Source organism: Setaria viridis, chromosome 9 (assembly GCF_005286985.2).
Source record: "Setaria viridis chromosome 9, Setaria_viridis_v4.0, whole genome shotgun sequence".
Taxonomy (NCBI): Eukaryota; Viridiplantae; Streptophyta; class Magnoliopsida; order Poales; family Poaceae; genus Setaria; species Setaria viridis.
In genome coordinates, this window is record NC_048271.2 from 669015 (window position 1) to 692199 (window position 23185).

Genomic DNA, 23185 nt, shown 5'->3' on the forward strand with positions numbered 1-23185 from the left:
ATTTAATTGCTAGAAGGGTATTCAGCTAGCACCTGGGGTCCAGGACATCGTGTCCTGGAGATGGACTCCATCCGGCAACTACACGGCTCGATCGGCATACAGGGCCTTCTTCCATGGAGCTATCAAGTTTGCTGCACACAAGTTCATTTGGAGAGCGTGGGCGCCTCTGAAAGTGAAGTTCTTTATGTGGTTAGCAGTTAAGGACCGCCTATGGACTGCTCAACGGAGACAGCGTCGGGGACTGCAAGATCATGCTGCCTGTGCTTTGTGCGAGCAAGAACCTGAGACTTCGAATCACATCTTCGCGCAATGCTCGTTCACAATGCAGGTCTGGCAAGCAATTGCTTCAGTCCTGAACTTACAGAATCAGCCTCCCTCGCAGGATATCAGCATAACCGATTTCTGGCTTCACATGAGGAGTGCTGTCGATGCTCTAAAGAAGAGAGGAATTGACTCGGCTTTTATGCTGATCTCGTGGAGCATTTGGAAGGAGAGTAACAGCAGGGTCTTTAGCAGGTCGCCGGCAAAGCTCTATGGGCAGCTGGCCCGTGAGATCAGTGAGCACGCGCTCTTGTGGTGCGGCGCTGGAGCTAAGTACCTGGCACTACTTGGGTGGCCGGGGCAGCACGCCTGCTAGGCGCTTAGAACTGTTTTTTCTTCAGTTTTCCTTCATGCTCTTTGATCTTCTGGTGATTGTATTCCGTGTGCGTGCGTCCGATTGGCCCGCGTTATATTCTAACGTTTTCGATCATTTTATCTTATTAATACAAAGATACGCAGCTTTCATGCGTATTCTCGAAAAAATTGCTAGAAGGGCATGCACATCTGTGGAGAAACCCTCTCCCATCCAATCCAACACGTATGGCAAAGCTTCAAGTTCGGCTCACGCATCGCTAATGCCAACATATTGGCAGTGGAGAAGTCGTGCACCAAGCCGACGGGAACCACGCCCTGCGTCCAACATTCCAACAGATGGAGACGATTCCCAAGGAACTGTGTCTTGAAATTTTAGAGCCAGTGGGTGTTGTAACCTCTGGCTTGCGAGACTACAGATGTAAGGAGCTTTGCAAATTCTTGCCCTTCGAAATAAACTCCAAGGGGGTACACTAGATGTACGGAGCATGCGGACTGCGGAGGCCCTTTTGTTCCGATAGACAGGGAAGGGAACACGGCATCGTGCATCACGGACAAAATACAAGCTCAAGGCCAAGGGAGGACAAACTGGCGAACGATGCTTCCACAGGTTGAACTCAATGCTTAACATCTGAACAGCTGTGACCACACCGGATTGAATGCTGGAGAGAACCAACCATGCAAGCAAGGAACCCAGACATGGAACAGAGCAACACCAGATGCCAAAAGGTCAAATGATATGCTAATTCAAAATTCACTTGTGATATTGACGAGTCTATAACATCAAATGCCGACCAACAAGTAAAGTTACAACCTCAGGTAAGACACCTCAGCATCTATGGTCTCTATGCAAACTAGAGTTATATACACAAGGCAGGTCAAGGTGAAGTGCCAACTTTTTTTTTCCCAATAAATAAAGCAGAAGCACATCTTTCTCAGGTAGCAGCAGCTCAAATCCATCCAACTACTATAAATGAAGAATCTAAGTCTTCCCTCTCCTCAGCCCCCTCTCTAATGTACATTTTGGTATTTAAAATGCTTTTACACCTTACAGATCAAAATTGTGCAGCGATAACAGCTAACCACTTCGTTACAGAATGCAGTCTCTTGGCAACCAACAGTCTGTTTCTCAATGCAGCAATCAACTGGGCTACTCCCCCTGCCAACGTCTGCCTCACACAAGTGCTGCACGCCATGCACCAAACTAGGAAGGGTGCATGCAGTTATGACAACAGCTACCTGTGAATGTATGAAATATCACAAGCATGCCGAGCTACTCAAGTCATAGCAAGAGCACTAGCAGAAACAAGCAGAGTTGGCATTGTTCTTTGATGTTTCAGCTTCAGACGATCACCACTCAGCAACCTAAAACGGGATGACATACGGTAAAGCAATGACATCAGCAGGGTCAATTTTCAGAGCCTGAGCCCACACTTGGGGAGCTCCATCAGCCTCAAGCTCCGAATCGCTCTTCCTTAATTGGGTGCTGCTACCTTGGTCGAACAGCCAGTCCTCACCTTCATGCTCAGACCATTCCGTCATTTGAGGTGCTTCAGGAATGCTGTATATCTGGCTAAGATACTTGCAGTCAGGGTGAGGTGACTTCCTAGAAGGCATGCCATTTTCATATGCAGCCACTGGATCGACTGGCGGTTGCTGCTGAGCCTGTTGGTTGCCATTGAACTTCTCTTCCTTCTTGTGGAGCCTTTCAGCCTTTTCAGTATTTACGGCTTCTGGCTTCACAGAAGAGAGTGGCGCGGCTACATGAGATGCGTTACCATTCTCCACACGGTTGTTGGGGAGGGCTGGTCTCGGCAACTTTGTAGGCCGCATATCATGAATGTCTGTACATCATCAGAAGTCTTATAATATAAAGCACCAAAAAGAAGGATAATGGTGTTCAACAAGACTACATAATGCTCGAAAGTACAAAAAAAGATAAGCTAGGAACTCACTTTGTAAGTAACCATTCGTCTCATGACTCTTTCGCTTCTTCTCATCAGGCACAACAGATTTAGATTTTCCATCATCAACTGGTGGGGCTAAAGGAGGGGCTGAGGGCTTCAACTGAAGACTATCTATCGGATAATTTATACTGTTATCTTTTAGCTTGTCATGCTCTTTGTGATTATGTTCTGCTTTCTCCTTCTTTGCCTCTTTCTCCTTTTTCTTCTCTTTGTGTTTATCTTTCTCTTTCCTTTTCTTTTTCTCATGCCGATCACTTTTCTTGTCCTCTTTCTTGGCAACATCAGGTGCCCCATCTCTGACCTTCTCCATCCTTTCAGCTCTTCCATCTGCAGCCTTGACCGCAGCTGGAGGTTTTGACATAACCACTTTCTGATCAGTTGAAATATTAGGCTGTGGCAACCTTCCACCATGTTCCTTTTCCTTCCACATAGCAGGAGAAAGGGCTCCAGCATCGGGTTTATTAGCAGAGGCAGAAAGGTTTTCAGATGACCGCACCATTCCATTGGGTCTCCGAATTGTAATGCTTGGGCTTGGGATAGTTGACCTGGGTATTCCTCTATCCATCCCCACTGCTGCGCTGGATGTCGATGGACTGTCCAGTCTCTGCATGGATACTGCTGTGTTCTCCATTGGCCTACCAACCTTGCCATTTCCTTTCTGCATAGTATTAGCATGATTTGGAAGCAATGGCGAGGTGGTGCCAACTTCTTTCTTTGCAAGATCTTTGTTTGTAGTCTCAGTTCTCTTCTGAACCAATATGCTAATGTTACTGATTCGCTGTCCAATCCCCTCTTTTCTTGGTGTGGCTTCAGTATTGGAGGGAGGCCTCCCAACTCTGCCTCTTTCCTCCATCGTAGGTGCTGGTGCAAAGCCAGCAGCAGGTCTCTGAGCTGAAGTAGTGAAGTTTTCAGAATGCCGCATCGATGTCCCATTCTTTTGTTGATTGATGTTGATGTTCTGTTGTCCCAACCCCTCAATTTTCCTTGAAGCATTACTAGAATGAATATGCATTTTATTAACTGCAGGTCTTTCATTCTCAATTGCAGGTGATGCACTGAAGCCTCCGCGACTTCTATCATTTGAAACAGCATGATTTTCAATAGGTCGACTCGCCGCCCCTTTCTCATCCGGTATCTTTCTGACCAAATCCTCCCTGGATTTAAGATCCTTAATTTCTTCAGATTTCCTGCTGCTCTCTCCAACCTTCTGATCATGGAGAACCTCATCATGTCTTTCAATTCCTTCTACCGACTCCCTGCTTTTATCTTTGCTCTTATCTTTTTTCTTGTCTCTGTGTTTTTCTTTTCGATCTTTCTTATCTTTGTGCTTATCCTTACTCCTGTCTTTATCCTTCTTTTCTTTACCTTCTTTTTTATCTTTGTCCTTCTTGTCCTTCTTATGCTTCTTCTCTTTGTGTTTCTCCTGAAATGAGAGTGTAGCTTCCAAGTCAAGTAGATGCCAAGCACACAACAGCTAGCAAATGGATAAAAATGAAAGGCCAGGAGCATAGCAACAGTGAAATACAGTCCAAAATTTAAATAGCCATTAACTAAAATATCCAAATCGGTAAACGGTGATCTTTTCGGATAAACAAGAAAATTAAAACTCCATGCCACACGGATATATGACTATTGATGGTCACTGCATAAGGCATACTGAATGACAAGTAGTAACTTTTTTAACTGACTCATACATTTTTGCTTCTCGAGTTCACTAAATTGGTAGTGTATTTTACTTTTGTATTCATGCTGAAAAAATTGCTGAAATATAGGAAATATGATCACTGAACTACACTGGTACACTATTATTTTTAGCTTTTGTACGCGCATGAAACATATTACTTTTAAACCCACTTCTCAAAAATTGCAAATAGATAGCTGGCTTCCTTACTACCGACACAGTAAGTTAACCTCTATTTGCTTAAAATATGAACCCAATAATCAAGCTGGCAATGAAACCACATCTTTTTTGTGAAGGTGCGTCAATATTTATAGATTGATAAACACATAATGAAGGTCTGATTAACATGCAATCTGTTTACAAAAAAGTGTGATCAGACAAAAAATCTGAAGCATCATAATTTTACACATCTAAAATTTCTGAGAGAAAAGGCAAGTTTTTATACACCAGATGATGTAGATGTTTGTAACTCTAGAATCGATTATAACTTGTAGAAACACAGGCTAAACCCTACAGCAACGGCTAATATTAGCAAGCAAAATGAACATGATTGAAAGAACATCTTATAATGACCCAGGGACCTAAAGGCAGACTTCTCCATCTTAATGAGTGCTGCTGGCCTACAATGTTTGCATTCCATTGCATTGTTGTGTAATGGTATTTCTGGGTTTTATAATTTATTACACCGATATCTGGACTGCTATCTAGTAGGGAGTAATTTTACACTCTCAACCTTGTTAAAACTTAGTCCATTTTTAATGCAATTGATAGAACAACACATAAATAAATCACGTCAAGTTCAAAAAACACATAGCAAGAACAAAACCAGATGGTAAAGCTTCTGTCTGGTACGGATACATAACTTAGTAGCTAAGAACAATAACATAACTACATAAGGCCCTACACTAATGAATCCAGTAAACTGTAGCCACTGAGCAGCATACATTTACAATTGTAGTATGGCACCAGCAACTTCATGATAAGCTTCGTGGTGCCCTGGCAGTGCTATGCAAGTCCAAAAGGATATACTGATTAACTATCTAAAGGATAGGACAATACAATACAGCACAAAAAGACTAACGATCTAACTGTTCATGTGGCCTTCAACTATAGTTGAAAAGGTATCAACACAAGGTGGTTTACTGTATATTGATGGGTCAAATATATTTTCCTGTGGTCAGCGGCTACCAGCAATAATGTCTAACAATAACATTTATCCACATCCTAGTCTACCAACGCATGGACAATTTTTCAACCATGTGGGTGGTCTAACGTCACTGGTTTTCAAAAGTGTATTTCATTGGCATAATAATTGTGCTAAAACCTACTTCCCCCTTCAAATTTGTTCAACCTTGCAAGGTCAAGCCTAAATCAAAAGCCAGTACTTTTTTTCATTGATTCGCCTGGACAAAACGTCCATCTTTGTCTCGCATGCATCCCTAGTTGGTTAAGCAGGGGAGTTATTTAGGAAAGTTTTGAAAATTGATTTATCAAAACTAACGCTTTCCAGATCCCTCCAAATCACTGAAGCAGCTGAAAAAGATCCCCCAAAGAATGCCTTGCGCATCTTGTAACGCCTAACACTGCAAGTTTCCCACACAGGGACACTAAGCAACTTGCCATATCTTTGGGTACTCTTTCGGAAAAGAATGAATATTGAAACAACAAAACTAACGGTTTCCTAGTTTCTGCCAATCACTGAACCAACCAAGAAGGATATGCCAGATAATGCCTTGCGCGTCCTGTAATGCCTACCCTGCTAAAGTTTCCCACACAGAGATCTTAACCAACTTGCCCTAGCTCTGGACGCTCTTTCGGGAAAGAATGAATATTGAAACGGCAAAACTAACGTTTTCTTAGTTTCCCCCCAATCACTGAACCAGTCAAAAAGTGATATCCAAATTCCAAAATGACGCCTTGCGCAACCTGTGACGCCTAACACTGCTAAAGTTTCCAACACAGAGACCCTAATGCCCTAGCTTAAAAGAACAAATTTTGAAACAGAAAAACTAATGCTTTCTTAGTTTCCCCTAATCACTGAACCGATCGAAAAGTGATATCCAAAATGACGTCTTGCGCATCCTGTAACGCATAACACTGCTAAAGTTCCTCACACGGAGACCGTAACCAACTTTCCCTGACTCTAGACGCTCGCTAGAAAACAAGGAACATTGATTCAGCAAACTCCTAGTTTCCTCCAATCACTGAAACAACCGAAAAGGATTCCCATATAACGACGCCTTGTGGATCCTGTAACGCTTGTGAAGTCAGCTAAGGGAACTCAGGCACTGCTGGAATTTCTCACACCAGGACCCTAACCAACCTGCCCTAACTCTCTATCCGGCGGATAATAAAATGTGAGGTAAGTCAGAGACCAAAATTCTGTGCCCACCAATCCTAATGCAGCAAAGTTCCACTAGGAGCTAGTCAGTTGTAGGAGGCGGCGACCGCAACAGGGCGATCGATCAGTGAATGAGCAAGCCAATCTAGGGACGGGGGGGACGGCGAGCGGGAGGGGAGTGCGGGGGGTGTTCCACCTTGTCGAGCTGCTGAAGGTTGGAGACTAGCTGGGCGTCGGGGCGCGCGGTCTTCTCATATCCTGGTGGCGGAAACGGGAAGCAGCGAGACATGGCACGGCCGCCTCGGGCCCCGGATCACCCACCGCCACCCCCTCCTGGACGGCCGCTACTCTCCGGCCTCAAACACAGGCTGTCCCGCCGCCGCCGCCGCCGCCGCTGGTGGTGCCGCTGCCGCTGCTGGTGTCGCCGCCGCCTCACTCCTGCCGCCGCCACCACAGGCATGCCCTCCGGCCTCTCATCCCCGCCGCCGGCGCCGGAATCGCGGGGATCTGGGCCCTGAATTCGCCTCCGCGCTGGGGGGATCCGAGGATCCAATCCAATCCGGCCCCCCGCGAGCGGGAATCGGATCGGGGCGGGCGCAAGCGTTTATCCCGTCGCGATCTCCCCCTTTTTTTTAGTTTTCGTTTGCTCCGCGGCCGCTGTCTCGCGCGTCGCGTCGGAGTCGGAGTAGGGTTGAGGAGGGAGGAAGAGGAGGATTGGGGCACTCCACCGGGAGAGGAGGAGGAGGAGGAGGAGGAGGAGAGGGGAACGGGGGAGGAAACCGGAGAGAGGACACCGGGGTGGGGCATATATAGCCGGGGGAGGAGGAGGCCCGGCCCCACCCCCAGCTGCTGGTCTGCGTTTCTCTGCTTGCTTGGGCTTGGCTGCCCAACCCAAACATATGGTCCTGTTATTTCCGGTTTTATTTTATTTTCGTTCCTCCAGTTATGTGTCGCCCCATCATCGTTAGCTTCATGGTTGCTGCTCTCTTTTTATTTTTTATTTTTGATGATGCAAAGCATCCTCCTCCTGTTTTCCCATGTTCTTGTATCCCAAAGATTTTTCTAAAAACCGTTACGTGTCTTCATGGATTGTAAAAATTGCTTCGAGCTGTAGGATAATATAGGTATGATGTAGCGATAAAAATAGTTTACTTCGGGACAAGACGTGTAAGAAGGGGACGATGAGTAAAAAAGGTGAACAATATAATTAATTGAGAATAACTAACAACGAATAAAAGCCTTTCAAAATTGCATTACTAATGTAAGTTACTAATTGCGCATGTGACATTTTCTTTTATTGGTTACTAAACGTGGTAATATTATTATGTAATAAATTTGCAGTGCAAGGGTAGTATTAACTGGTACGAGGAAATCAATTAAAGTTGCGATTTCGAAGTCAAGGAGCATCTTGGGTTTTATATCCTCTATTTCATCTCCCCATTTAGGAAGTAATAATATCTTGGTTACTAAACTTTTACATCTTTTCACACACACAAAAAAAATTCCCCATGTAATCCAATGGCTTTTAGTCGAGGAGCCGAAGCTGATCCCTGGCACCAATCGCTCTCGCATATGTTAAGTGCCATGGCAATTATAGATTTTTTTTTTACCCCCCTCTCTCTCTCTCTACCTCGTTTAGATGTCATGTTTCCATTCCTGCGTGAACGAACGAGCATATGCCAGTACGTAGCAAGTGTGTGACGGGACACACTCTTGGTGTTCAGCTTGTACTTTTGGGGGGCAGTCAAGGTACGGTACGCGAAGCAGATCTTTCAGACCGCATTGAACACATGCCTATTGGCTCGGCCGGGGGAAATTACCCAAATTAAGGGAGCATCGGCCTACCACGGATCCAAGTCGTAACAAACAAGGATCACTGTGATCATTCACTCTGGATATTTCGCCGTGCGACTCGTAAAGAGTAGTGGTGGTGGTTAGAGTAATCAAAAGTATTCGCCCAACGTCTCTTTTTTTTTTTTCAAACGAACCAGCAGAAGAGGTGCCTGCTATATTGAAAAGAAGGAAGAGGCTGGAAAACCTGAGGAGGTTACTTAAATCCGAGTGGAGGTTACTTGAATCCGAGTCTCAACCCATGCCTCCTGGCTCGTTGAGGCAGCATTCTGGTACCATGTCCGGACCACATTCATGATAGTATTTAGCAGCCAGAAACGTCCATTCTTTTATTCTTTTTTTTTTCATTTTACAAAATGTTTTTTTCTTGAAAAAGTCCTTTTGCAAAACGTGAAGAGCTAAACAACCAAAGTAGCAAAGGTTCTTTGGTAGTAAAAAGAAAAGGGAGCGTGATAAAATCTAAATCCATCGCTGCGTTGTTTCGGCAAAGGTTTTTGTCCCTTGGCGGTGGCGGGCACGGCAGGAAATGAGATCGCCGAGCATGTGTTCCTTCCACCTCTTATTCTCATTGATACGCATGCATTCATTCATTCATGTTCACTCTTCACTGAAGTCAGTCAGTGTGGTCTTCAGTCTTCACTCTACTAGAGTTTACTGCTGCTGATTGCTGCAGTACACATGAAATGAATCGCCTACTCCCTCCGTTCCAAAAAGAATGCAGCTCTCGCTTCTCGAGGAGTCAAACAGTTTCACGTTTGATCAAATTTATAAAAAAGTATTAACATTCGTGTCTCCAAATAGATTTAATATGAAAATATAATATATAATTAATCTATTAATATTTATTTTGTACTATAAATATTAACCTTATTTTGTATATTAACCTTATTTTGTATAAATTTGATCAAATTTAAAATTAGTTAGGAGAGTTGATTTTTGGGAACGTAGCCGGCCGAGCAGGCTTTATGTCCCGACAGGCAGCTTCCGGTGTGGACCTTTGATCAGTCACAGAGACTCGAGACGGCACGGGCAGAGGCAGAGGCAGGCCAGCTCAGAAACACGACGGCGCAAGCGCACAGCCTTTTTTTCCCCCTCCGCGTGTCAGCTCGCCTCGTGCATCCACCCCAGCCTGAGCTGCTCAGCATCTGCCAGCGAGGCTTCCCGGCCATGTGAGGCGCTCGCCCTCTGCTTGCTTTGCTGCCTTTCCTGCCTTCCCCGGCTGCCGGCTGCAACAGTCGACTAGAGGCTACTGTACGGCCGTCGCTCGGGCAATCGCAAGCCCGTGCAGTGCATAGTTGCCTCTGCCTCGCCGTGCGATACAGTATAGGCTGCCTGTCTTGGCACGTACAGGTACAGACCACAGAGGCAGCGGCCTTGCCGCAGATGCAGAGGCAAGGCGAAGGACTCGCCAAGTCGCCAGGACCCAGGAATAGGATGAACCAACAGGGTTCCGCACGTGTAAGACGTACAAGACGATGCGCTCGGGCTTTTACTCCATCGGGTTACATCCATTCGTCCGTCCGTGTCAGGAGGGCTCCCGCCGGGGGATCAAAGCTCCGGTGCGTCAGGCAGGCGCCCACGCCCTGCCTCACCAGCACGTCCTTTTGCATGTCCGGCGGGCGAGAGAAGGTGGTGACAACAATATCAAACTATTCAATTCCAAACTGTCAGGTCATATCATAAACTTAACTCTCCAACGCGACGTTCGTTTACTGCACCAGTGCACCGGCCAAATACCTCGAGATTCACTACAATAACAACATCACAACTACCAGCATGGATACTCTTCTGATGCTCACTCAGGAACTCAACACCCATCTGTATCATCACTAGAACATGGTCACATACAAAACTGTTTTTGTTTGGGAGATGATCTTGTTGTTATTTACATAAATATGGATGGAGTAACAAAAGGAAGAAAAGAAAGGGAGAGAAGTGGGGAAAAAAGGAAAAGCAAGAGCTACAAATAATATATACATTTCCTCTACTGCCGCCACTTATTTTCGAGTCTAGTGTATACAGCAAGAAGCTGCAAGTATCAAGAACGCAAGAATCGTATGAATGCTCAGTCTGTTAATCGCGCCTCCGTCAGAAGAAATTGACCTGCCGGATAGGCGCTAGCGAATGGTGGTGGTTCTCCATCAGGCTCGGCTGTAAGGACAGCCCGAATGGGGTACCAGAAAAGCCTGGCAATGAGGCCCGGCTGCAACACACAAACGACCGTTAATTCACTGTGTATGCCTACTAAGAATTTGATCCGCGTGCAAAGGACGAATGCCAAGTGTGTCTGTCCATCTTTACCTGTCGACCATGTATGCCTGTTGCCAGGATGGCATGGCTGGAACATCACCAATGGGACGATCTGATGGCACCAGTGGCCAAAAGCCTGCTTCAGAGAAAAGAGCCACGTTTGTCAACTTAACTGAAAATGACATCTAAATACTGGTGCTATTAACTGAAAATGGCATCTAAATATTGGTGCTGAGTAGGTCTCAATGCAGCACGTGACAAATATCAAGTCATAATTATCCAGCTATCGCATTTGCTAGCCCTTGTCAGGGTAAACAAATGTGATAACACACTTGACACTTGGCTCGCTGTGATAGGGAAAAGCAACAAACAATCCTAGAAAACAGACATACCAGGCTTCACTGGGGTATTCTCAAATCCCGAGTATAGTAGAATTTCCTGCATGTTCAAAATAGCGAATATCAGGATGACACCCATTCATTGCATTCTAAAATCGTTTACAAACACACTCTAATAGCATCTCACCTCTTCCGTACGTTGTGGAACATGGTTAGCAAGGTCTGCACAAAAAAAAGGAGCAATGTAAAACAGCATGCCAAAGCTGGCAAGATGGTAAGCTAGAAACGATGACAGAAAACCCATCTCTAAACCATCAACAACAATTAAGTAAAAAATAAACAGTCCATGGCCAACAAATATAAAACAATACATTGAAATTGTGGATGAAGTTTTACAGGGACAAAATGTTCACACACCTGTTCCGGGAAAACTTGGCTTTAGACTGAGAGTTAAATCAAGGAAACAGTCATCAGGTTCTGTGCTGAAATCCCACAGGTTCAGTTCCAACCTTGGATGTGCTTCTGTTAAAGTTTAAAAGGATCTCAGTCTGTATATAGTTGTCTTGCAAAAAAAATTGACATGTCGTGAACTACTTATTGTAAAAAAAAAAAGACTCACTAGGTTCATTTGCTTTTGTATGGGAAGCATCATGAACAGGTCTTGGTACCCAGTTGCACACCTATAAAACTCACAAGAGTCAGGCACACTCCAAATGGAAAGGAAGGCACCAATGACAACTCAACGTAGTAAGTCAGTACATTAAAGAAGGGATGTTGTAATGCTTGCTCAGCAGTTGGTCTCCTTTGTGGATCCCATGAACAAAGTCGCTGTCATAACGAAGGAAAAGGGTACCATGTTAACATTGAGAATTGTTATTGGACACATAATCTAAAGCAACAAAACTTTGTTTCATAACCAAACAACATAGAAGCAAAGTTGTCAATGTACCTGGATCAAGTCAATTGCTTCCAAAGAAGCATTAGGAATAAGCTCCCACAAGTTTCTTGGAGGAATCTGTCAGAAAGAAAACAATCAGTGCCTCGAACATTTCATCCAATGAACCCAGATGGTAACTCAATTTCACCTGAAAAAACTTAAAGGTACTTGAACGAGGCAGGTTCATTCCCTCTGGCCAGACAGTACAATCTGGGGTCCCGAGCACAGTGCATATTTTGTAAAGCTGGTCTGTCTCACTGTGATAAAATAAAACGAAAAAAAGCAATGTAAAGTAACATAATATCAATGAAAAATAATTGCAAACAAGGCTAAATGTTCTTTTTAACAAAGGCTCAACTGGGCTCATGAAAATATTTAGGTGCAAGTGCAAGTTTTATTAACTTGAGCTGCAATAAGTGTCAACAGCATGATCAAAAGGCTGCTTGCATAAATGGAAAATGCGAACCAGAGTAGGAGCCAACGAACAAACAATGAGGAAAACATAATAAAACAGCTACAGATGTGAGAGGCCTTTAAACTGGTAGTCAAAGTTTAACTGAAAGTGAGTGAAATTCTCTAGCTAGCAGCGGGCTATACATATTCATTAAGACAAACACAAAATTACTTGTGCATTCAAAGTTCATTCCGCAGAACCAAAAAGGTGATTATTGAAAATAAAACATGATAGTACACAAAAGTTCACATCAGCAGAACTAAACAAGTGGCATACATGCATTAATGTACAGTTAGAATAAATACATGACGCCTAATACAGATAACTACTGAAGCAATACAGTGATCATGCATAAAAGATCAGCACTACAGTATTACCTTTCACCAGGGAAAAGTGGGGACAATGTAAACAGCTCAGCCAAAATCGCACCAACAGCCCACATGTCTGTGAAAGTGCACAGCTATTAATGGTAGTAAAATTCACTAGTACATGGTCAAGGGGGGGAAGGTAAACAACAACTAAACAAAAAGGCTATGCATTTTAAGAAAAAGAGCCTCATATTGTTTGCTCTTGTTGAGGTGGAATTATGCCATGTTTGGATAAAACCAAATAAATATGAGACACTAGGAGGTGTGGGAAAAAAAGATTTCCAAGGTAAGATAAATCTTTTTTTAGCAATCTTTTGCAGCATAAGAAGAATATTTTGCATGTTATGCATCGAGGATTTGAATCAAGAAGATGAAAAGTTATAGAACACAGGACAAGGGCAAAAGCAAATTACCAATAGCAGGTGTGTAAGCTGACGATTGCAGCAGAACCTCTGGAGCTCGATACCTAAAGAGGTTAAGATAATCTTGGAGTGTTAGTCGCATGTTCGAAACATATAAATAAAAAGAACACATTCAAATTTCGTACACAAACTCACCATCTGGTGGAAACATAATCAGTGTAAGGAGGATTGGAAGATACTTCTCTTGCCAAACCAAAGTCAGCAATTTTGACAATACCATTTGTCACCAACAAATTCTCTAAGAACATAGAAAAAAATCCAATCAGTTCTAATAAGAACGGAGACAGCATAAGTCCAATGTAATATCGACAAGCCATATTACCAGGTTTCAAATCACGGTGGAAATATCCATTATTATGCATATATGCAAGACCTTGCAGTATTTGGACCATAAAATTCCGTATATCCCCTTCAGAGAAAGCAACTTGCCTTTCTCTTATGACATCATACAAATTACACTCCTGAAAAGAAAATCAGCTGACACTTCAGAACTGGACAAAATACAGGAAAACAATTAGATGCAGGTAAGAAGATCAGCTAAGAAAAAATCGAATGCTTCAGCTGACAGAAACAGCTTTCACCCCTCACTGAATAAGCTATAATATATATCGCAAATATAAGGACAAAGCAGTGGCTCACTCATTTAATTAAGATGAACTATCAATGAATTGACATTATGGTCAATATCAGCCAATGTGCATGGAGACATGAAGAAACATCAGTGAATGGACATTGTGGTTAATCTAAGCCAATGTGCATGGACACTAAATTCACAATTATGGAAGTTCATGCCACTATACATGGTAAATTCTTTGTTAAATATGGTAAGAATTATGCCAGAAGTAGCAAAGGACCAACCATGTGTTCAAAGATGAAGAACAGCTCATGATTTTCCATCGTCACCTCCTTCAGCTTCACAATGTTAGGGTGAATTAGTTTCTGAAGAGCCTGCAGAAAGAAGGTTTTTTTTTGTTAAAGAAACCAAGGGGCGAACCATTGTTTTCTGAACACATATGTGATACATTTAGTATCAATGACAAAATACCTTCACTTCTCGCAGACTAACACATTCTTCCCATTGGAAGAACTTTCTCTTCATTTTTTTAACAGCAACCTGATTGGAGTGAAGAAAACAGGCAAGACAATACAAGAGGTCATATCACGTGCCAGCTCAGTTTAATAAACGTTCTTCAATAAAATAGATAGAATGAGCAAACAAGCCCATAAAATCGTGCACGCACAGTTGAGTACATAAACTCTTGGAAGAACAATTCTAGAAAGTTTTGATTTGCACTTACAATTTCATTTGTTTCCACATTATAAGCCATGAAAACATTCCCACAGGTCCCATCACCTATCTCCCTTATTACTTTGTACCTGCGAGAAATAGGAGGTCGCATCAAAATTAATGCGCACCATCTAACCTGGAAAGCGAAAAAGAATAATTACTACTTACCTTTCCATGATTGTTAACTTCACCAAAGCGCGTTGCCAAGAATCACTGAAAACAAATAGAACCTCGCAGCATAGATCCCTCACCACCTTCAAAACTCATCGCAGTCACCTCAGCAGTAGGTCCACCTTTACACGGTTGCATCAGAAGAAGGAAGTTCCACTCGAGGGTATCGCAGCATGAATGATTAAGCATCATTATGTGCACAACCATCATGCTTAATGCAGCTGCAGCAAGCTTCAGCGGCACATCGTCATCATTGATATTTGTTGGCTGAGACCATCTTTGGCCAGAAAAAAGAGCAGATAGGTTTCAGACCAAAGCATTTTTAGCCTAACGTGCATGGAAAAATCTGCAATGGAAGAGTAAAGGAAATCTTTGCTTAAATACGGGTGGTGGACGTAATATTGCCCTTCACACAGGAATTAAACAAACAGAACAATGATGTGATACATGAAACTATGCATAAGTTTCTCATTCCGTGTACCAAAAAGTAGTTGTACCGTGCAAAACAAAGCTTAACAACCTCTAGAAACACGTCACTTTCTACATTCAATTGGATTGCAAGTTTACTGGACAAGAACGGCAATCAACTCGTATATTTAGCCTTCACCTGATAACCTAAGTCTACTTCAATTGCATGTTAAAGCAAGATCCAACAGGTTTGGATAAAGGATCGATCAAAATCGAGGGGGGGGGGGGGGGGGGGGGGGGGGTTGGAGGGTGGACAACGGAAGCAAGAATGCGCAATTTACCCAATATATGCATCTACATGCCGCAAACAAAGTACCAGACACGTGAACAACGCAAAAGGTGATCGAACAGTAACAGCTATCAAACAAAGTTAAAAAAAAAAGTGATGACTCATGCAAGAGTACAAACAAATCTAACGCGTCACAGACAGGCGGCGCGGCAACAAGACGCGAGGATCTTCTCTAGAAGATTCGAATTCGCGGACGAAGCGACATTCGCAAATCGGGAACAAGGAAGAGCAGCAAGGCGCAATCGATCAATCAATAAGATAAGATGAACAGAATGTCTAGAGAACACGCGGGAAGAAAACCTGGTGAAATGCGGCGAGATTGAACGGGCCCTGATCCGATTGCTTGAAACAGGGGCTACCAAGCGGGGAATGGTAGCTCGATCGAACCCCGAGGAAAAGTGGAGAATAAACAAACTGCAATTGGCACTCAGACTCGCATCGAACAAATTCGCAACAAACCGGGCACTACATCCATTTCAGAACGAAATTGCTAGGATTCGAGTCCACCTAGCGAGGGAACGACACCGCATAACAGACAGAAGGAACAATCCGCAGCCTATGGAACGGAGGCAGTGCTTCCTTACCAGCGAGCGTAGACCCCGATCCCAGCCCGGACGGAGGATCTCCACTGCCCGCCGGCGAGGGGAGGAGGGAGGAGAAAGAGGAGAGGTGGTGGGGATCGTGGGCGATAATTTGGACGGGACGCCACGAGAAATTGGGCAGAGGAGGAGGACGAGACGAGACGAGACGAGAAGATATGGGCGGCGGGGTGATGGTGGGGACGGGGGCCGCGCCGCGTGGGGCGTGATTACCGTGCTGCCCCAGGGCTTTGGTGGTTATTTACGCGGGGCACCGGGAGGGTTGTGGCGGGGAGGCGCCCGAGTGGATAAGCGCGACGAGGGCAGCTCGGTCATTTTGGGGGGCAGCGCGTAACGGCGTCGGGCTCCCGCGCTGCCGCTAGGTACAACCACCGTGGTACGCCTAAACTTTTCGTTTCTTGGAACCTTTCTTTCTTGGCAAAAAGGGGAGCAACAGTGGCCAGTTTGAAAACTTGACCCGGTTTGCCTCCCGTTGGATTCTTCGCTTTCAGACGGCTCATGGTTTTGTTCGTAATATTGCTCTTGCACAGGTCGCAGGTGCAGGGTTCGCTGACACGTTAGTCGTCCGATCACCCCTCGAGCTGTGAATAGGGCGTGTATATATTATGTGCACGGGTTACGTATTTTGTAAGATTGAAAAAAATTCATACACATTGAACCTTTAATTTTGCCAAAGGGAATTTGCGGCAAGTGAAAATTAGAAATTTTGATATTTCATCATCCAAATATAAAAAGTTTAAAAGTTTAAAAGTCAAATTGAGTAAAGATCTAATCATAGGTTGGGTGTTACTAGTTGGCGGTTCTCAAATCAAATAACAAATGCCATATTATTTCATAATTAGTTGTAGTTCATAATTTCCTTCGTCTAAATGTTGTTAAATAGTTTACTCGTCGTGTAAAATTGTATAATCACCGTACACCATTTATACCGTATAGGATCCATTTTACCGTGTAATGGTTAAACAATGTAATTACCGTTTTAGACTGTAAATTGCTCGTCGGGGCTAACCACGCGCCCCTTCGATGCTCGCATTGCATTGCTGCTGCTCTGGCTCAGGACGTTGCAGCAATGCGCAGACCCAGCGGTGCATTGGAGCCAGGGGCAGCGGAGACGTAGTGACGGCTGACTTTCTGGAAGGCTGATCCGATGTGCTGGGAATTTCTGTACATATTTTCCTCCGTAGATGTGTAAAGTGTGCAACCTGTGCCGTGTTCAGTGCCGCCATGACCATCAGCTAATTTTGTTTATTCCTAGTATGATCACGGCTGCAGTTTCTAGTACTCCCTCCTCCATCCCAAATTATAAGTCGTTCCAAGAATCTTGAAGAGCCAAAGTATCTCAAATTTGACCAATTTTATATGATAATATAATAACATTTATGGTGTCAACTAAATGTCATTAGATTCTTCATCAATTATATTTTTATAGTATACCTATTTGATGTCATAAATCTTTATAATTTTCTCTATAATTTTGATCAAACTTGAGATGCTTTGACTCTCCAAGATTCTTAGAATGACTTATAATTTGGAATGGAGGGAGTACCATCTGCACACAGTAGCAAATAGGAACTTGGTTGCTCACCGGTGGTGAGTGGTGATGGGGGCAAGAAAATGAGGAAGAGAAACGGGGAGAGGAGAAGAGACTGACAAATGGACCCTATTCACAGGATATAATAGACCATTCACAGTAGAACAGTTCGAGTCACACTATCAGCTAAAGATGTAGAGCGCGCTCCATGTTTTTTGGAGCACGAAGGTGGAGCTGCTCCATGATGGAGCGAGTCTCCCGTTTGAACCTGGGCTCAGACATTTATATATTTTTTTTCTTCTCTCGGCTTCTCTCCTGTTATGCCTTCTCAATACTTTCCAGACTAAAAAATACAAAAAAGGGGGGCTAAAACAGGCCATGGGCTGGGGCCCTTTTTTGAGATGGCCACGGGCTATTGGGCCACCACAACATCCGCCGGTGCTCTCTCTCGCCTGACCCGGGCTAGCTAGCTTTTGAGCTGGATCAGAGATTTTTTCGGGCCGTGCTAATCAGCGCTTGCTCGCTAGGAGCGCCGCGGGCGCGCTATCTCCGACAGCACACGGTTTTCTTTTTCAGAAAGCATTTCCCCCGCGACTTTTTATTTTAGGAAAGCAACAACTTATTAGCACAACTTTTACGCATATTTTTTTCAGATAACTTCTCATAAGATAACTTTCGAACACAACTTTAATGATACACGCAACATTTATGCATAACTTATGAACATAATTTTCATTCATACACACAACTTGCCTTTTGAAACAACTTATTAGAGACAACTTTTGAGTACGATTTCCACAAGAATATTATCCACAAGACCTGTCACGTAAAGTTTGCGCATAAGTTCACCGTGCAACTTCTCGAGACAACTTTTTTTTAGCACAATTTTTCTAAAACATTTGTCAAAGAGACAACATCATATAAAGTAAAAAAAAAAACCTGATCCGCACCGGCTAGCTCCATCCAGTTTGACCCTTTGCCTTTCCCTGTCTTGCATGTTCTTCCTCATTATAATGATCGTGTTCGAGACTTGCTGTGATGCCATCTATCACATCTTTCATGCAGGTGAAGGTTTAAGGGCGTCTATTCTCTTCTCCGCATGGGCGTGTCGCGCCTCGACCTCTTCTACTACCCCACGACGCCACGAAAAGCAGAGCAGAAGAAGCTGGATCTCCATGACATGGAGAGCGTCCGCCTCCCGGCGGCGAGGCTGAGGTTCCACCCGAACCCATCCCCGGACGCCATCCACCACAAGTGGAAGGTGGACTGCTTCGGCCTCTCCGAGAACAAGATCATCTGCACGGACAACTGCGGCCTACGTCCTCGACCCGGGCTACGAGAACAGCCCGGCGCTGTCCCACGCCGTGCTCGGCGGCGGCTCGCACGTCTGCGTCTCCGCCATGGGCAGAGGCACACCTACTGCCTGGACACGGCCACGGGAGAGTGGAGCTGCTGCTCCGGTGACTGGACGATGCCGTTCTACGGCAAGGCCGAGTACGTTCCGGAGCTCGATGTCTGGTTCGGCATCTCCGACCAGGATTTCCTCCCGTGCGCTTCCGACCTCTCCTGTGCCCTCGACGGTGAGAAGCCGGAGCTACGCGGCGTGTGGAGGAACCTGTTCCCGCCGCCTGAGTGGGAGTCTTTCAGGTCGACGCAGATTGTCAGCATGGGCCGGAAACCTTGCATTGGGCTATTGGGCTGCGACTCGGTCTCACTCGCATCATGACGCGTCTCCCCGTAAATTCGCCGCCTCCCCGTCTTCATTAAAACCACGCCGCCTTCGCCTGCGCTAGGGCAAGACTGCGCTCCTCGTCTCCTTCGCGCACGCCGCCGGCGCCTGCGCTAGCTAGGGCAAAACTTGTCCTCTCGCCTCGCCGCCCGTGATCCGTCTCCCGCCCCTTCTCCGGTGAGATTCGTTTACTTACACCACGCCGGCCGCTACAGGTTCCTAGCTCGACCCGCCGCTCTTGGACCTTCGGTCGCAGCAGCCTTCAGTTGACAGTGGATTGTTCACCTCCGCCGCCGTTTCAAAACATGCGTTTTGTGTGTGATTCTTAGTTGATTAAGATCGTCTTCCTTTTGCATGCGTCCCAGTTGCCTAAGTTGATTTGGGTGCATGGACATGTTTGCTTATGAATCATGTTGAATCGGATGTGAGGTTTTAAGTATAGTTTCTATCCTTTTTTCTGCAGGGAAAATGGCTGAGCACCTATTTGATGACACCTTCGTCGTCAAGAAGCTCGATCCTGATGGTAAAAAGTTTGACAAAGGTAATGATTTCCTAGTGGCTGCCAGGATAGATTATTCCTCTGATATTTTCTAGGGCAGGGCCGGCTGACGGATTGCACTGTTTTTAGATCTGTGATATAATTGTAGCCTCGGTAGTAGTGTGATGCAAATGAGCAAATCATAACTTGTGTTTCTTACAAAGAAACTCCTTGCATTGCTTGTATAGTTCATCTTATAATACGAATTTCACTGTCTCAGCATTCATGCTTCTGTCGGAGGGAAACAAAGAGTTGATGACAAATTTATGATTTCATCTGAGTGAAAATGTTAGCGTTCCTTGATACCTATACGTTTTTCTCTGGCTATTCTGTTGCACCTTGTGCTCATTGTGTGATTGGAGCGGCGCAAATCATCTTCCCTGTTTAAACCCTAGGATCCCAGCTGCTGTTTTTAAGCATCTTCTTAAACAATGCCTTCATATTGTTCTCATCCTGAAAATTTCCTGCTGTCTCCTACCTAGCTATAGCATGATCTTGTTGCAAAAAATTAAAATTTAAAGTTGCACTTTGCATCAGAATAATATGCTTACAGTTGTTAATTATCGTTAACAATTATACGAATGTTGTGATTTTTAATTGTCTCCCTACATGACATATATTGCTTCTTTCTATTTTTATACCTGTACTATCAATAGTTTAATTCATGGTTAAATTTTCACCTGAGGTTGATTTTGATGTCCTTTTTGCTAGTATACTGGTTAAATTACGATGCTAACTTGTTCAGCCTTGTTCTAATATGACCTCATGTTCTTTCTCCTATACATGTACAGTTTCTCGTGTGGAAGCTATGAGCGATGATTGTCGTACATATATGCAGTTAGATGTTGCCACAGAGGTTTATCCTATGCGTGTTGACGAAAAATTTAAAATGGTTCTAGCTGAGACTCTGAATTTGGATGGCACTCCAGATACTGGCTACTTCACACAGGTGAGTAACCTAGCAATTCTATGAATTAATTTACATCATCCAATTTGGCTTCTAATGGTATTGGCTGGTACAATGGAGCATCCAATTAAGAATGTAGTTTGGGTTCATATGATATATATGATGCTTGGATTTTAATGGTATTGGCTAATGCAACGGAGCATGCAGCTGGGGATGTTTTGGGTCCAAATGCATTATATCTTTAATGTATACTTAATTGTATAAGTCCTGATGAGGCCATGTAGAGCTCTAGGATATATAAGTAACATAAACTGTCTATTTTTCAGGCTGTCGGAGAAACTCTCGCTGACAGGTTTGAGTATGTCATGCAAGGGAAGGTTTACAAAATTGCAGATTACGCCCCGCCCAAGCCCAAAGAAGATGCAGACACCTCCAACAAAGATGCAGACACCTCAATAGATCCTAAAGTGTATGTTTTCCCAGTTTTCCTGATCAAAATGCATTTTTTTTATGTCTTGCTTGCTACTACAAATTACTCCCTTCTTTTTATAAGGCATGCTTTTCATTTTGTCAGGGCAAGACTTTTACCAATAATTATTCCATTAATATGTTAGTTGTGATGTAAATTGTAATCATAATATTTTAATAGAATCTAATAATGTCACTTTAGGGTCATGAAAATTATAAATTAATAGAGTTGTTGTTGATCAAAGGCTTGTCATATATAACGGAACGAAATAAGCTTTGTTGTTTCAAATGGAGGAAGCAGTAAGCATATACGACAGCTTGCAAATCTTCACTATTGATATCTGAACTAAGAATAGAAGGATTTCCACATTGTCTGAGCTTATTAAAGGGAACACCTCCATTACCAGCTTCATGTTTTTCATGGTCATAAGGAAAATGTGGCCATGTATCCTGATGAAGCCCATGTGACGAATCATGCTTGTGAGAGATTTTGATCCCTCAAAGGCAATTCGGCCAAGTACTTTCAACATGAAAAGGACTTAGATGTCCCATCAGCAATAATTTATCTGCACATTCTTTTCATTGGATGATAGCAATTACTTGGATATAGATATGGAAGGCTTCTTTAAGACCACTTCGGATTTTTTTTTCCTATTATGAAAATGAGTAAAAGTGCTCTTATTGATTTGTTTATTAAACCTTCATATCAATATACAGTCAAATCTTCTTTTTTATAGTCAGTTGACATTTTTTAAATTAGCTATGTTTTCTCATGCACTTCTTTTATTTTCCTTTCAGGGAGGTTTTTGCATCATTCGGTGGTCTCCTGATGGTGCTCAGGAGTGACCCTTCCTTTGCTGCCCCCTTCGAGCTGGACAAGAGGGTTTTTCTACTTATACGCAAGGGGCCGTAGAACTACATTAGGAACGTGCCAACTCCATAATAGTATCGTCTTGGTGGTAGTTTGCTTCAAGGCTATAGGTGTTTAGGTCTACTAGTTTTATCTTGTTAATCCATGGTGCCTGTCGGGACGGGTGAATTGAAGTCTGTGATATGGTATTTTTTTTAATTTACTTCATCATGATGGTATCTTCGTGTTCCCAATTATCTGAAAAGACTACTATGCGCATGTGATCCATGGTTTTCACTATATCCAAGTCTATGCTGGATTCGTTTCTAGGTTTTGTACTCGACTGAACATTGATTCCGCCAATATGAATAATGGATATAGTCAGATATCAGATAGCCACGTCTCCACGATGAACACGGAGGTTTGATTTTATTTTTTTTGAAAGAGCAGGAGGGGTGAGGTTTGATGATGTCATTCTGCTAATAAAATGAGCATATATCCCATATTGTTGTTGAAGAGAAAGAAGATACTTTGGACGTTCCGCATCATCATGCCAAATCAGAGGAGACTGATGAGTGACGATGAAGGAATCAAAGTTAGACTGGCGATGGAGGTTTGTTTGTTCATCACTTTTCTTGATTACATGAGATGATGACATATGAGCAATGGGTTGAATGTACATTGATAGTTTAGGACCGTGGCATTAGATTGACGTGCCATGTTTGATTTCATACTGTATATCTACGAGGGAGCTGATGGCAATACCGCCCCTCGTACTCACCGCCACCATGGCCACTGCGGCGCCACCACCGACCGAACACTAGCTTCCTGGGCGTCAACTGTGGCACGCTGGGCGACAACCTCCCCCCGCCGCGCCGCGGGATGGAGCTCGCCCGCTCGGCTCCTGCTTCGCCACTGGAACAGCTTCAGTGAGGACTACGGCGGCTGGTCTCGCCATGGAAACCACCGTTGATTCCAGTGATGAGTACTTGACTTCGGTTTGCACGCACTACTTTCATTTAGGCTTTTTGTTCATCACATATGCGCTGTTCCCTTAGCATTTAGCAAACACACACCAGAGCATGCATAATTTTATGCAGAGTAG

The 23185-nt window shown here is 43.9% G+C and overlaps 3 protein-coding genes across 5 annotated transcripts; 1 reads left to right on the top strand and 2 right to left on the bottom strand.

Annotated features, from left to right (window-relative positions):
- Positions 1–1353: 1353 nt before the first annotated feature.
- On the bottom strand, positions 1354–7406 carry LOC117837387 (uncharacterized). Its single transcript, XM_034717002.2, has 3 exons — positions 6819–7406; positions 2589–4023; positions 1354–2477 (listed from the first exon to the last, which is right to left on the bottom strand). The coding sequence occupies exons 1-3, from the start codon at positions 6909–6911 to the stop codon at positions 1999–2001; spliced, it is 2007 nt and encodes a 668-aa protein (XP_034572893.1). The 5' UTR covers positions 6912–7406; the 3' UTR covers positions 1354–1998.
- A 2859-nt stretch (positions 7407–10265) lies between these two features.
- On the bottom strand, positions 10266–16203 carry LOC117839231 (cyclin-dependent kinase F-3). Of its 3 annotated transcripts, none has more exons than XM_034719515.2 (18): positions 16043–16203; positions 14699–15047; positions 14541–14619; positions 14288–14356; positions 14101–14190; positions 13565–13703; positions 13378–13480; positions 13234–13286; positions 12830–12896; positions 12147–12255; positions 12011–12076; positions 11821–11889; positions 11681–11741; positions 11479–11583; positions 11249–11283; positions 11116–11161; positions 10775–10859; positions 10266–10676 (listed from the first exon to the last, which is right to left on the bottom strand). In XM_034719515.2, exons 2-18 carry the CDS (start codon positions 14704–14706, stop codon positions 10562–10564), a joined length of 1299 nt encoding a protein of 432 aa, XP_034575406.1. In that variant the 5' UTR covers positions 14707–15047; positions 16043–16203; the 3' UTR covers positions 10266–10561. The 3 variants fall into 3 exon arrangements, with proteins under 3 accessions (XP_034575406.1, XP_034575404.1, XP_034575405.1); XM_034719513.2 differs by having other exon boundaries at positions 10775–10862; XM_034719514.2 differs by having other exon boundaries at positions 10775–10862; positions 14699–14978; positions 16043–16202.
- Positions 16204–19362: 3159 nt separating this feature from the next.
- On the top strand, positions 19363–22464 carry LOC117840434 (DNA-directed RNA polymerases II, IV and V subunit 8B). Its single transcript, XM_034720942.2, has 5 exons — positions 19363–19494; positions 19781–19858; positions 20647–20804; positions 21089–21231; positions 22029–22464. The coding sequence occupies exons 2-5, from the start codon at positions 19786–19788 to the stop codon at positions 22141–22143; spliced, it is 489 nt and encodes a 162-aa protein (XP_034576833.1). The 5' UTR covers positions 19363–19494; positions 19781–19785; the 3' UTR covers positions 22144–22464.
- Positions 22465–23185: the final 721 nt, after the last annotated feature.

Excerpts from the sequence above, each read along its gene's own strand:
- LOC117840434 (XM_034720942.2), top strand. The coding sequence starts at position 19,786 with ATGGCTGAGCACCTATTTGATGACACCTTCGTCGTCAAGAAGCTCGAT. Across the intron at positions 20,805-21,088 it reads ATACTGGCTACTTCACACAG|GCTGTCGGAGAAACTCTCGC; the intron begins GTGAGTAACCTA and ends TCTATTTTTCAG. Across the intron at positions 21,232-22,028 it reads ACCTCAATAGATCCTAAAGT|GGAGGTTTTTGCATCATTCG; the intron begins GTATGTTTTCCC and ends TTTTCCTTTCAG.
- LOC117837387 (XM_034717002.2), bottom strand. The coding sequence starts at position 6,911 with ATGTCTCGCTGCTTCCCGTTTCCGCCACCAGGATATGAGAAGACCGCG. Across the intron at positions 4,024-6,818 it reads ACCTTCAGCAGCTCGACAAG|GAGAAACACAAAGAGAAGAA; the intron begins GTGGAACACCCC and ends CTCTCATTTCAG. Across the intron at positions 2,478-2,588 it reads GACGAATGGTTACTTACAAA|ACATTCATGATATGCGGCCT; the intron begins GTGAGTTCCTAG and ends GATGATGTACAG.
- LOC117839231 (XM_034719513.2), bottom strand. Across the intron at positions 13,704-14,100 it reads TCTTCATCTTTGAACACATG|GAGTGTAATTTGTATGATGT; the intron begins GTTGGTCCTTTG and ends TTTTCTTTTCAG. Across the intron at positions 10,677-10,774 it reads CAGGCATACATGGTCGACAG|CCGGGCCTCATTGCCAGGCT; the intron begins GTAAAGATGGAC and ends TGTGTGTTGCAG.